Source organism: Aspergillus ruber (genome assembly GCF_000600275.1).
Source record: "Aspergillus ruber CBS 135680 unplaced genomic scaffold scaffold00011, whole genome shotgun sequence".
In the NCBI taxonomy this organism is placed as follows: domain Eukaryota; kingdom Fungi; phylum Ascomycota; class Eurotiomycetes; order Eurotiales; family Aspergillaceae; genus Aspergillus; species Aspergillus ruber.
In genome coordinates, this window is record NW_024467307.1 from 551,363 (window position 1) to 563,900 (window position 12,538).

Consider the following 12,538-nt stretch of genomic DNA (forward strand, 5'->3'; position numbering starts at 1 on the left):
AGACAAACATCTATCCAGGGTGAACGTGACCATAAGAGCAATCATAAGTTCTGCCTATCCCTCAGGGTATAAGAAGCCCAATTCCCCCCAATTCAATCATTCAACAAAAATCACCCACCATCTAACGCATATACAATAACGGTCCTACTCACATTACCAAAAAAAAGAAAAAGAAAAAAAAATGGCCATAGACTGGGTCGTCTCTGTCGAGGACCTCATTCGTGTGCAAGAACGTCAAGCTCCTTTGCACCCTGGGACTTATTCTACTTTCGATTCTAGTATTACTGCTAGTACTACTGCTTCAATCAAAACTTCTACAACTACCACCACTGCTAGTACCAAAGCAGCATCAGCATCAGCGTTGCCCTGGTATAATCCGCATGGCTGGTCTTTGGAAGCACTTGCTGGAAATGGGCAGTGTAATCAATTGTTGTCGGGGCCGTAAAGAGACGAAAAGAAGCAGTTGATTGATGTCGACGGTTTGAATTCGAAGTTATTCGAATATGCTATTCCTGGGCTACAGAATTATACCTTCATTGTTCCTTTTATTTTACTAAAAGGCAACCCCCAATCTTGACTAGGATATCAGGTGTTTGCGTGCAGACTTGTACACAGGCATCCCCCATCCTTGACAGTGGCATCAGCCCTATCACTACTATACAGACAGAGCATTCTAGGCATATAGAACATGTTCTGCCTGGCCCTAGTCCATAGAACCTCCCTCTCTCGTCTCTTTCTGTCCTTCAACCAGTTCATTCCGATTTCTATAAGTTTAAACATCACGACACAAAACTAGGTGCGTGGTTTACTTCGCGGATAGTGTTAATACCAGATATCCTATCGTCCAACTGTCCGCTTTCTCGAGGTCCTTTACGACACATTCTATGTATGCGCTGTTGTCTTGCCGATGGTGATACCAGATTGTATGCTGATACATAAGCAGAACACAGTCTAGACGAATACATACACCTCACTGACACTATCACCATCACCCTCGACTTACCCAAGGACTTACAAGTCCATAAAGTACAAATCCCGCATCAACACCAGATAAAAAGCAATTGCAGAACCAAAACCAAATCCTGTGCAGGAGTGACTGCGATGAATAATGTTATTTGTGTTTTGAGAAAGGGTTGGCTAAGATTTGGAATGACAGGCGTTGATTTGGATGACTTGTTAAGGCTTGATTTTGGGTTCCATGTGTTATCGAATTGTTGCTGCTTGTTTGAAAGGGGGGCCATTTTATATGAAGTAACTAATGCATTCTCGTTCCTAAGCAGATGATATAAAACTCTATCCCAAACATATTTCATCTTTTCTTTCCGGAACACCGAATCATGACACCAGTAAAAAAAAATAATAAGTAAAAAGAAAACGCCTAAGCAGATTCCTCCGTCGCAATCTCAACACTCTGGTGGCTAAGATCATGACGGTCCTTGTACACATCTGTGATACTCTCCAAACATCCAGCAGCCGCAGCAAAGAAACCAAGGAACGTCTTGCTAGGAGCAAGGACACGGCTCAGGTACTCGGGGTGGAACTGCACACCAACGTACCACTTGTGGTCCTTCAGCTCGACAATCTCCATCCGCTGGGCTGTCTCGTCTTTTCCAACAAAGTGCAGACCAGCGTTCTCCAAGGTCTCCACCATCTCAGGGTTGACCTCGTAGCGGTGGCGGTGGCGCTCCCAGATGTCCTGCTTTTCGCCATACAGCTTGCGGATGCGCGACCATTCGCTGTTGGGCTGGAAGACAGTGCGGCGCTTGCCCAGACGCATCGTGGCGCCCATCTTGGTCTTATCGACTTCAGGCATGTACACGACGATGGGCTGCTCGCAGGTCTCGTCGAATTCGGCGCTGGAGGCCTTGTCCATGCCGCAGACGTTCTTGGCGTATTCCACCACGGCAAGTTGCATGCCCAGGCAGACACCGAGGTAGGGGATGTTGTTCATGCGGGCCCAGCGGGCGGCCTTCATCATACCCTCTGTTCCACGGAGGCCGAATCCACCAGGGACGAGAATGCCGTTGGCGGTGGAGACGGCGTGCCATGCCTTGTAGTACTCGGCCGGGGAGGACTCCTGAGTACCCTCTTCAAGGTTGGAGGCGTCGATCCAGAGCAGATCCAACTTCTTCTTGCAGTGCATGGCGGCATGTTCCAATGCCTTGCTAACACTGAGATAGGAGTCGTGGAGACTGGTGTACTTGCCGACAAGGGCAATCGTTACTGTTCCAAGGATCTGATCCTGGCTTGTAGCAAGCCCCTGCCAATCCTGCCAGATGGCCTTGCCGTAGTCCACAAGCTTGGGGTGCTTGGGGATGGTGTGAACTTCAAGGATGCGACTGAGGGTGTTGAGGAACCCTTGGCTTTCGAGGAGGATGGGAACCTGGTAGGTGGTCGTGACGTTGTGCACACCAACGACCTGGTCGCGTTCGACCTGGCACGAGTTGGCGATCTTCTGAATAGTGCTCTCGGCAAGAGGAGTCTCGCAACGGCAGGCAATCAGGTCAGGCCGGAGACCAGCACTGCGGACATCGCTGATAGCTCTTTGCGTCGGCTTCGTCTCTGCATTCATTAGCTCGTGCCATGCCAAACCTATTTCCGAGTAACATACTCTGCTCTGAACCAATCAGCGGTGTATAGCTGACGTGAATCTGAAGGAAATTATGCTGCCCAGCCCGTCGCTGAAGCTGGCTCATAGCCTCGATAAACGGAGCACTCTCGATATCACCAACCGTGCCACCCAACTCAACTACGAAGTTTAGTTTATACTCCAAACACAGGTGATATACCAGAATACTCACCAATGCAAACATCCGGCTCCCGACCCGAGTTATCCACCGGAATCCGCGCCACGCGCTCAATCCAATCTTGAATAGCGTCCGTCAAGTGCGGCACAATCTGAACTGTCTTTCCAAGATAGTCACCGCGGCGCTCACGCTCGATAACGTGCTGGTAGATCTTGCCGGTTGTAACGTTTTGGTCGCGCGAGAGGGTGATGTTAAGGTAGCGCTCGTAGTTTCCAAGATCGAGGTCGACTTCACCGCCGTCGTCGAGGACATAGACTTCACCGTGCCTTTGTTATGTTAACTTCGTTTTCCTAGGACAGTATTCGAAAGTGTTGGGATACGAACTCAATTGGTCTAGAAAACGAAATGATCAGCACGGTACTCGACTTGAGCAATTGGATTGAACGGCACATGTACATACGACATAAGACCAGCATCAATGTTCAGATAAGGATCGACCTTAATACTCGACACAGTAAGACCCAAGGTCTTCAACAAAAGACCACAGCTCGAGGCAATAATGCCCTTTCCCACGCCGGAGATAACACCTGAACAAAGATCAGTACTCACACTCGACAACCACAATTCTCAACGCAAAGCCGAGAAAAAAAAAAGGTGAAAACTCACCTCCGGAAACAAGAATATACTTCATCTTGACCGAATCTTCAATAAACAAGCCCAATTTCCCTGGCTAGCAATTGCCAGGGAAGAAGGGGGGGAGGGAAGAAAAAAAAGAGGATCCAACACGAAGGGCTTCTATTCGAAAAAAAATTAAGATTTCCGCATGCGGTGAGCGGTGGAGCGGTATAATTTGGCGCCCCCCTCTTTTCTGCCGTTGGTTGCCGCTCACCGACTTCATTGCCAGAGATACTGTGCGATGGATTGGCCATTTATGCATGCAAGTGCCTAGAGGGAATGTGACTGGATGGCTACTGCTATACTTCTTCCTGTAGCGGCGGGGTTGGTTAGCGGGGTTGGCTGGCATTCATGGCAGGGTGACTGTTAAGCACAACTCCAGGATCACACGCGTTTCTTTGTCTTGTTGCTGATCTTTCAACTAGGTTTCTAACGAGACCATTATGCTCCGAGGATAAATAGACGATAGCCGACGATATGTCCAGGCGATGCTTGCTAAATCAGTGTACACTGTTCCGACTCTGTGGCCAGAGAGACATCGGCATTGAGGGCTGCGAACAACCTATGCCTATAGAGAACGACCCGGACGAGACCGTCCAATCGTCCAGCGTGAAGGATTTCATTCCGAGTAAATGTACAGGACGCCCAGGCCTAGTTAGATCTATGAGCACCGTGGAGATGAATTCTGGGCATAGACTCGCAACGGTATTGGGAGTGGCCATAGAGCACTTCTAGTAGTTTAGAATAGCGCAGTAGAAGAAAGCTAATCGAGTCAACATACCCTTATGGAGTTCCGATTAAGAACCGAGACAAACATATCTATTCGTCCATTATAGTCAACCTCAAACCACGGCTATCAAACCTATTTTCACACGGAAAGAGGCATGATAAAGCACTACTCGTACATTGAACTGACTACTAACAAAACATAACAAAAGAATAATACAATTGTCCCAGCCCAGAGGGTATCAGAGGCTGACTGTGGTCATTTTAGGTTACTTACATCCGAACACATAATAGAACACAAGCTTGGAGAACTTCCATCCAGGCTTACAATAAGAGGGTTGGTTGGGGGTCGGGGGCATAACGTATTGCTCCTTTCTTTCCTTCTTTTTTGTTCTTCGGAACAGCTTTCTTTCAAATCCCTTTTTCTCTTAGATCGAGTATACTGTACATCCATCAAAAGAAAACGGAACATGGAAGAAAGTCCATGTCTAAATAAAAAAAGAAAGGGGCGCTCAAAACACAACAATATTACATTTACTGGCCCTCAAGCTCAGCCAGGATCTTCTCACCCTTGGCGCGTGCCGATGCGAAGTCACCAACCATGTAGAAAGCACCTGATATAAGTTAGCATAATTCATTAAGCGGTTAAATACGGAGAACAAAGCTTACCCTCAGGAAGGTCGTCACCCTCACCGTGGATGATGGCCTTGAAAGAAGCAATGGTGTCCTTCAGGTCGACGAGCTTGCCCTCAATACCAGTGAAAACCTGAGCGACAGTGAAGGGCTGGCTCAGGAAACGCTGGAGCTTACGGGCACGCTCGACAGTGAGCTTGTCGGCCTCGGAAAGTTCGTCCATACCCAGAATGGCAATGATATCCTGGAGCGACTTGTACTCCTGGAGCATCTGCTGGACACGCGAGGCGGTGTTGTAGTGCTCCTCACCGACGATACGGGTGTCAAGCATACGCGACTTGGAGTCGAGAGGGTCGACAGCGGGGTAGATACCCAACTCGGAGATACCACGGGACAAGACAGTGGTGGCGTCCAAGTGAGCGAAGGTGGTAGCGGGGGCAGGGTCAGTCAAATCATCAGCGGGCACGTAGACGGCCTGGACGGAGGTGATAGAGCCCTTGGTGGTGGTGGTAATACGCTCTTGCATGATACCCATGTCAATGGCCAGGGTGGGCTGGTAACCGACGGCAGAGGGGATACGACCCAGCAGGGCAGACACCTCAGAACCGGCCTGGGTGAAACGGAAAATGTTGTCAATGAAGAGCAGCACGTCCTGACCCTCGATGTCACGGAAGTACTCGGCGATGGTAAGACCGGTAAGGGCGACACGGGCACGGGCACCTGGGGGCTCGTTCATCTGTCCGAACACAAGGGACACCTTGGAGTCACCGTCAAGGTTAATGACACCAGTCTCCTGCATTTCGTGGTACAAGTCGTTACCCTCACGGGTACGCTCACCGACACCACAGAAGACGGAGTAACCACCGTGAGCCTTGGCGATGTTGTTCTGTTTTCGTTAGAGCAATGTAGACATAAACATAAATAAATAAAAAAAGGGGGGGCATACAATCAGCTCCTGAATGAAGACGGTCTTACCGACACCGGCACCACCGAAGAGACCAATCTTACCACCACGGGCGTAGGGGGCAAGCAGGTCGACAACCTTGATACCAGTGACGAGAACCTCAGCCTCAGTGGACTGCTCGGTGAACGGCGGGGGCTCAGCGTGGATGGGAAGGTGGGTAGTGGCCTTGACGGGACCACGCTCGTCAATGGGGTCACCAGTGACGTTGACGATACGGCCGAGAGTACCAGGGCCGACGGGGATGGTGATGGGAGCACCGGTGTCGCGGGCGGCAGCACCACGGACGAGACCCTCGGTACCTGAGATGGTGAGTTTCGATTCAATTGGGATGTCGAATTGTCAAACCCCAGATGGGAAGGGAGCAGACAACCCGATTGGGTAACCGGGACAAAGGAAGCTTACCATCCATAGCAATAGTACGGACGACATTCTCACCCATGTGTTGCTGGTACCGTTAGCAACTGACAAAACGGAGGGAAATGATGGCTATACATACAGCAACCTCGAGGACAAGCTTCTGACCATTGTTCTCGGTCTCAATGGCGTTGAGAATGGCAGGGAGCTTCTCACCCTCGAATTTCACTGCAATACGTCAGAATTCGACCAGATGAAACTCAAGCCATTGCATTTTTATCCGGGAATCGAGAATTGGAATGGATTTGACGTGGTTGTTGTAGACAATTGTAGCCAGAAAAGATTTTTTGCGCGTCCATCCATCCCAATTCCCACACCCGTCGAGCCGTCGGCAAAAAAAGCAAGGCAGGGCGGTAACACAAGGACCAACAACATACCGTCGACGACGGCACCAATGACCTGGTGAATCTTTCCAGCCTGGATGGCCTCAGAGCTGGCGAATCTGGCGAGAGAGGGGAAGCGAGGCTGGAGAGCGCGGCGAGCGACGGGGGCCGGACGGGCAAAAGCAGCCCTCCCGAAGGTCCGGGCGAGACCACTAGAAATTTGTGAGCGAGACCCAAGACAAAAGGCAAGAGGGACGAGTAAAAAAGAAAGAAAAGACAATGGCATTAACTTACCTCTTGAACATGATGACGGGTGTTTAAGAGGGTATTAAAAAAAAGATGGGGATGAGAAGGTCAAGGGAGGAGATGGGGGGGAGGGAGGAGAAGAGAGAAAAAGGAAAAGAGTGAGGTTGGCCAGAGTGAGAGAGGGAACGAGAGAGAGACGGGCACACGGTGTGGCCCTTAGCCTTTCCGGGGCGGTTTTGCCGACGATCCCGTGATGTACCGACGCGAAGCATACCAGCACTACTTGTGGTTTTTTATACTATAGTATTCTATGAATATGTGATTGTCTGTTCTGTTCTCTAAAATAGATAATTGTTTTCTCTTATTTTTACTCTATCATACCAAGTGCTGTTGTGAACATAGAATCAGTAGATGCCGGCTAAAACGCACAATCCGGATGCAGGGAATGTAAAAATACAATACCGTCATACCACCGAGTATCGGAGCTCTCTCCCACCATGCCACTTTACAGCTACCACTACGTACCTGGTCAACATACACCATACTCTGTAGTCATTATCAATCAATTCCAGAATATAAGCTCAATTGAGACATCATAATATACAATAAAATACAAATATCTTACATGGTACTATGTACACTCACCTGTATTGCTGGCAAATACTCCTGCTCGGACGAACGCTCGGAAATCTCTGACGTGTGTTCCGCAACTTGTCACCGACTGTATTGTATATCGCCATAGTGATGAAGCTGTTGGTACCGGAGCTCGCTTGTATTACCAGCTTGTACTGCATTGAGGGCTCTTTAATGACATGCTTAGCTATGATATACATCTACTCCGTACTTTATAGAGTACTTGTATGTACCTGTAAATCTGTCAATGCCTAGGAATAGAGTTGCTTTTGTTGTGTGGTTATTCCCTCCACATCCGGCTCACCCCGGATACTGCATTTTAATACTCCAGACCATCTACGGAGTAGAAACAGAACTAGGAAGGATTGATATCTGTAAAACTTGGAATATTCGGAGATACGCTATGACGCATTCTGCACAGAGCAATTACTCCCTACAGTCTAGCTCAAAGCTACACTACAACCAGCCTCTATACAAGTACTACTCGTGTATCAGAAACATAATGCAATGCTCTATGGCTACAAAAGAAATTTAAACGATTATTGCACAGTACGAAGTACACAGATTTTCGGGCTCCTTGTGACGGGAAAGAGGAAATACCACTCCAGTAACGAGGGTCTTTTGTTGTTGTTGTTGTTGTTGTTGCGTATGTCAATGCGACGGGATATACGGCCAGAAGAGAAGAAAACTGCTCATCCAATATCATGGATGCTCGTAGCACTTGTTCCTCATTCTCATGTCTTTCCAATTTACTCCTTCTCGGCCGGAGCGCTCTGGACGAAGCCCTCGCCCTCGTATCCCTCTTTGCTGATACCGTGAATGGGGTTGATACGCTCTTGCTGTTGTTGGTTGTTAGTTTTATTCCATCCATGCAATATAGGGGTATAAGTGAGGTGCATACCCTAGCGTATTCGTTGGAGGCCTCCTGGTACTCCTTCGTCATCGTCCGGGGCATGGGCTTGCCGAACAGGTGGATAACGTAGAAGACAGCACAAGAAGCCGTAACAAGCTGGACGACTTTGGAGAAAATCTTGAGGCCCTCACCCTTGGGAGCCTGGGCACGGGGGCCGTGAGGACCGAAAGCAATCCAGTAGGCTATCAAACCACACTAATCAGCACCAACACCCCTCAAAGAAAAAAAAATTCTCCAGATACCAGGATCACATACCAGCCTTCTTCTCCTGCACAGTCATCTTGTGCCAGTCCACCTTCATACGGTCACGCAGCTGCATCCACAGATCGGCCTGCTCCTGGGGAGGCATGGCTTCCCAACGCTTCTCGATGCCGGAGAGGGTAGGGTTCGCGATGGCATGCTCGGACGAAGCGCGGGTCTGCTGAGGGGCGATGGCCTTCTGCACAGGCTGAGGACGGGCATTAAGGCAGACCATTGGGCTCGGGACGGCGCGGTAGGAACGAATGGCAGTGGTGGGCATGGCCGAGCTGCGAGCAGCGGCCCGAGTGGCGGATTGAAGGAACATTGTGTGTGCGGAAAAAGGGAGCGCACTGAGTCAATTGAAAAAAATGAGTAGAATGGCTCTTCAGAGGCCAACGAATATCAACCTTCCCCGGAGGGTGTATGAAGTCTCCGAATAAAAAGCGTAAGAGGGGCTTCGCGATGGGGGAAAGGCGAGGAGCAGACGGTCGACTGTGGTTTGAGGTTTCGAAAGGCGGACTGTGAGCTTAGTCCCGTTTTTGGCGGCGTTTCTATTGGCCCGCGGGCTTCCACCCGACCCGTCGGGGTTTGTTTGTTCATATACCACCAGATGTCAGTGTTAGTAGTATGTATACTGATTATTTCGATATGTCAATACTGCTGTTCATATACTATATATTCATTTGTTAAGGTTATTGTCTTTGGTATACACCTGTTGTGCTGGTACTGTGCTCAAAGTTCACCACCAACAATGCCCGCCGGGATCCGGTTCTCTCCGGCTATCATACGATAGATAGCTACCCTGACCCAAAGGCAAACAACTACATACCCTTCCTTTTACTCTAGAGGATTGTACTCTGTACAGAAAGGAGAAAAGAGTCACAACATTTAGATGTCCCCTTCCATTGAGTTCACCAGCTGTATACACGGCCGTGGAAGAAATATAGCCATCTAGCGAAAACAGCCAAAGTCGTTACAATTTCATATTGACAGCTAACGTGTATGCAGAGCAAACGGGGATCTCATTGCGAATTGGATTACTCCGGAGAAGAGGAACTAAACGAAACACGGCGACAGAGCGGTGCTGCGCAATCATCTAAGTCTGCTCTAACGCACCAACATGGCCCGGGCCCAGCCGATACCATTAGTCTTGCAATCCAGCAGCCTTCTTATTGCTCGCGTCAGAAAGGACCGTCTTCCACTCAATGTCGGACTTGTCGTCGGCGTGGATTTCGCTGGTGATTTTAAGCGCCCTCTTCAAATCCTCCTTGGTACTGGCGTAGACCATGCGCCACTATTGCCCACGTTAGCCGGGTTGCCTTCTTGAGCAACAATCCATAGGAAATGACACTTACCAAGGTGGGAGCATCGTCGGGCACCCAAGCGATGAAAACAATCTTGGATCTATAAGAAAAAGCAACGTGTCAGTTTTCATCTTCTTGTCGTAGTAACTGACTCTTTCCCATCCAACCAGAGTGTTGCATATCATACCTCTTGCCTTCATTGGGGATTTCGTAATCAACATCGTAGACAGCGTAGCGAGGAGCGGGTTTGCCCTTGTCATCCTTGGCATCCGCGAGCTTGTTACGGAAGACCTCATAGTCGGTTTCCGTCGAGGCCTCGTCGACGACAACGTCCTTCTTGTTGTCGGAGATCTTGAAGATCACAAACTTGATTCTGTCCGCCTTGGAGTTTGCGCTCGTGCGGAACTCGTTGAACACACCGACGACATCGTCACCGACGGAAACACTAGTCACAAACTCTTCGTCAGCAAATGACACCTTCGGGCGAGTATGACAGCATGGCGGGCGACGAGGATATGAAGGAGTTTATCAAAACGTACCCAGATGCGAGCTGCAATAAAAAAAAAATGTTAGCCGATGCAAAACCCAAGGGCACACTCCGCAGTCAGCAGGAAAAGGGGAAGGGCAGCACTGGTCTGAACGTACAGACATAGTTGCCACTTGTAGTGTGAATCTCGATTAAACAGGAAAAAAAGAAACCGAAAATATGAACCCGGCGGGGGGTGAAAAAGGCTAGAGGCGTTTTAAGAGGAGAATAGGAAGCGATAACCTGCGCTGAAATGTCCACACGATATGGGACCGCCAGTCAGTCAAGTGGCCACCAATACATTTCCCCTTTTCGTCTGGGGACATTAAACACGGAACCTGAATCCAGGGTATAATATAACGGGGCATATTCAGGGTAACAAAGGGGGAAAAGTGTATAACTCACAAACTCGCAAATCTTCTTCCTGGACGGGTGGGAAAGGTGAAAGTGAGAGGGAGATGGAGGAGAGATAGAGGGGCTTTGGTTGTTGTGCTTTGCGGCTTTGGATGCGGTGATGGTGGGGAGATACCGCACGTGACTATGCCGACACGAGTCCCCTGATTCTGCAGTTCTCTATGTACTCTAGTCCGTTCGGTGATTTATGTATGTGATCTTGAGTGGATGGTTACGACCAATATAAGAATGTACTCGATGCACACGTGGCCAGCATTCCTCGTGGACATAAAACATCCGGCCGGCTGTCATGAGTTCCTTGCGTTGTTGTCATCAACGGGGCTCTAACCATGGAACTCGGCTTTCCCTAACACGCGGCGATTCGAGCATCACGTCAGGCTGCAATCATTTATTTAGAACAGGGATATGGCCCTATATCAATTGCCTATTATTATACTTGTTCTCCGTATGGAGTACTACATCACGGCTTATGCGCAAACTTGGCCCGCGAGTGTTCCACCACTGCCTGCTCATTCCAGATGTAGTTGACGCTCTCTTGAGCAACAGTGGCCTCCGCCCAGCGCAAGAACTTGGGTGCCTTTTCCTTCAGCAAGGCCGGGACTCTGGTGCTGTTCAGGTTATGTTCCGGCTTCGTAAAAGCCAGGATTCGGAGTAGGAATGAACCGGTAAGGACCTGCGCTTGTCAGCATATATCTCCAAGCAACAGAAAAGAGGCCCAGCGTATAGATAAAAGGGAAGGAAACTCACCTCGGCAAACGTCAACTTCTCACTCCCGCCAAAGAAAGGCCCCTTGCCTTCATTGTTTAACAACGGCTCAATCTCCTTGGCCACAGCTTCAACCAACGCATCACCGGCTGCTTCACGCTCCTCCTGCGAAGCAGCTCTGACACCAGCCATCACATTCGGCATGACCTTGCTGCTGAAGGTGTCGGCGAAGAGGCTCACCCGCGCGCGGTAAAGAGCGTTCTCTGCAGGGCCTGACGGGGGGAGGAGATGAGAGGGGTGGGCATCAGCGATGAACTGCGCGACAATGGCCGATTCGATAAGAATCTCGCCGTTGTAGGAGATAGCAGGGACGAGGCCGCGCTGTTGGATTCAAAGTTAGAGATACTGCTCAGAGGTTTAGCCTAAGGTGACGTACCGGGTTGATCTCAAGATACCAGGGCTCACGAGGCTTCTTGATGTCGACAATGACCTCTTCGTAGTCAAGGCCTGTCTCCTTCAGGGCAATATGAGCCCTGTGCGCGAAAGGGCATCCGTGATAGGTGTAGAGGATGATCTTCGGAGAAGCCATTTTGTAGTTGTTCAATTGTTGTGTTCGATGGATATTTGAATAGTGATAACTGTTAGGAAGAACAGGTATAGTTACAGAATATATACGGTCTCGATGAGGTGATCTCACTCAAGACTAACGACTTGTGTTCCTGGTTCCTTTTGTTTGTGAGGGGCACTGAGTGGATTAGTAAAGCATCTGGTTCCCCCGCAGCCGGGTAACAATTCGGGTTCTACAGAAACAGTATCCAACTCCGAACTAGTAGCAGTATCACCAGTATCTGATTGAGGTCTAAGTATATGTACACAGGTTGATATGTACTCAAAGAAAAAGAAAGCATCAGAAATCCACATTAAAACAAGCATAAATTATTTAAGGAAAAAACATCTAGTCAAAGAACAGAAAATCATTGCCGTAAGATGGGGTATATGAATGATAAAAACTTGAAAAGCATAAGTCGTCTCACAAGCATCCCTGGTTTCTCATCACATCATCTTCATGAGAAAG

At 49.2% G+C, this 12,538-nt stretch overlaps 6 protein-coding genes across 6 annotated transcripts; 1 reads left to right on the plus strand and 5 right to left on the minus strand.

Annotated features, from left to right (window-relative positions):
• Window positions 1-1,378: 1,378 nt before the first annotated feature.
• On the minus strand, window positions 1,379-3,490 carry EURHEDRAFT_522989 (putative CTP synthase; the record flags this gene model as incomplete). The annotated part of the gene is given in 5 exon segments (XM_040786881.1): window positions 1,379-2,592; window positions 2,612-2,749; window positions 2,802-3,073; window positions 3,208-3,334; window positions 3,414-3,490. The coding sequence occupies 5 exon segments, from the start codon at window positions 3,436-3,438 to the stop codon at window positions 1,379-1,381; spliced, it is 1,776 nt and encodes a 591-aa protein (XP_040639423.1). The 5' UTR covers window positions 3,439-3,490.
• An 872-nt stretch (window positions 3,491-4,362) lies between these two features.
• On the minus strand, window positions 4,363-6,820 carry EURHEDRAFT_412009 (F1F0 ATP synthase subunit beta). Its single transcript, XM_040781794.1, has 7 exons — window positions 6,777-6,820; window positions 6,537-6,694; window positions 6,242-6,327; window positions 6,148-6,190; window positions 5,728-6,044; window positions 4,818-5,667; window positions 4,363-4,762 (listed from the first exon to the last, which is right to left on the minus strand). Exons 1-7 carry the CDS (start codon window positions 6,785-6,787, stop codon window positions 4,683-4,685), a joined length of 1,545 nt encoding a protein of 514 aa, XP_040639424.1. The 5' UTR covers window positions 6,788-6,820; the 3' UTR covers window positions 4,363-4,682.
• A 576-nt stretch (window positions 6,821-7,396) lies between these two features.
• Window positions 7,397-7,906, plus strand: EURHEDRAFT_412010 (uncharacterized protein). The gene has a single exon (XM_040781795.1). The coding sequence runs from the start codon at window positions 7,609-7,611 to the stop codon at window positions 7,894-7,896; it is 288 nt and encodes a 95-aa protein (XP_040639425.1). The 5' UTR covers window positions 7,397-7,608; the 3' UTR covers window positions 7,897-7,906.
• Window positions 7,907-8,110: 204 nt separating this feature from the next.
• Window positions 8,111-8,839, minus strand: EURHEDRAFT_455116 (cytochrome c oxidase subunit IV family protein; the record flags this gene model as incomplete). Its single annotated transcript, XM_040784249.1, has 3 exons — window positions 8,111-8,200; window positions 8,263-8,456; window positions 8,530-8,839. The coding sequence occupies 3 exons, from the start codon at window positions 8,837-8,839 to the stop codon at window positions 8,111-8,113; spliced, it is 594 nt and encodes a 197-aa protein (XP_040639426.1).
• An 819-nt stretch (window positions 8,840-9,658) lies between these two features.
• On the minus strand, window positions 9,659-11,089 carry EURHEDRAFT_515122 (actin-binding ADF family protein; the record flags this gene model as incomplete). The annotated part of the gene is made up of 4 exons (XM_040786341.1): window positions 9,659-9,808; window positions 9,870-9,918; window positions 10,006-10,295; window positions 11,087-11,089. The coding sequence occupies 4 exons, from the start codon at window positions 11,087-11,089 to the stop codon at window positions 9,659-9,661; spliced, it is 492 nt and encodes a 163-aa protein (XP_040639427.1).
• On the minus strand, window positions 11,088-12,203 carry EURHEDRAFT_412014 (glutathione S-transferase family protein). The gene is made up of 3 exons (XM_040781796.1): window positions 11,900-12,203; window positions 11,506-11,844; window positions 11,088-11,431 (listed from the first exon to the last, which is right to left on the minus strand). The coding sequence occupies exons 1-3, from the start codon at window positions 12,050-12,052 to the stop codon at window positions 11,219-11,221; spliced, it is 705 nt and encodes a 234-aa protein (XP_040639428.1). The 5' UTR covers window positions 12,053-12,203; the 3' UTR covers window positions 11,088-11,218.
• Between the last annotated feature and the right edge of the window lie 335 nt (window positions 12,204-12,538).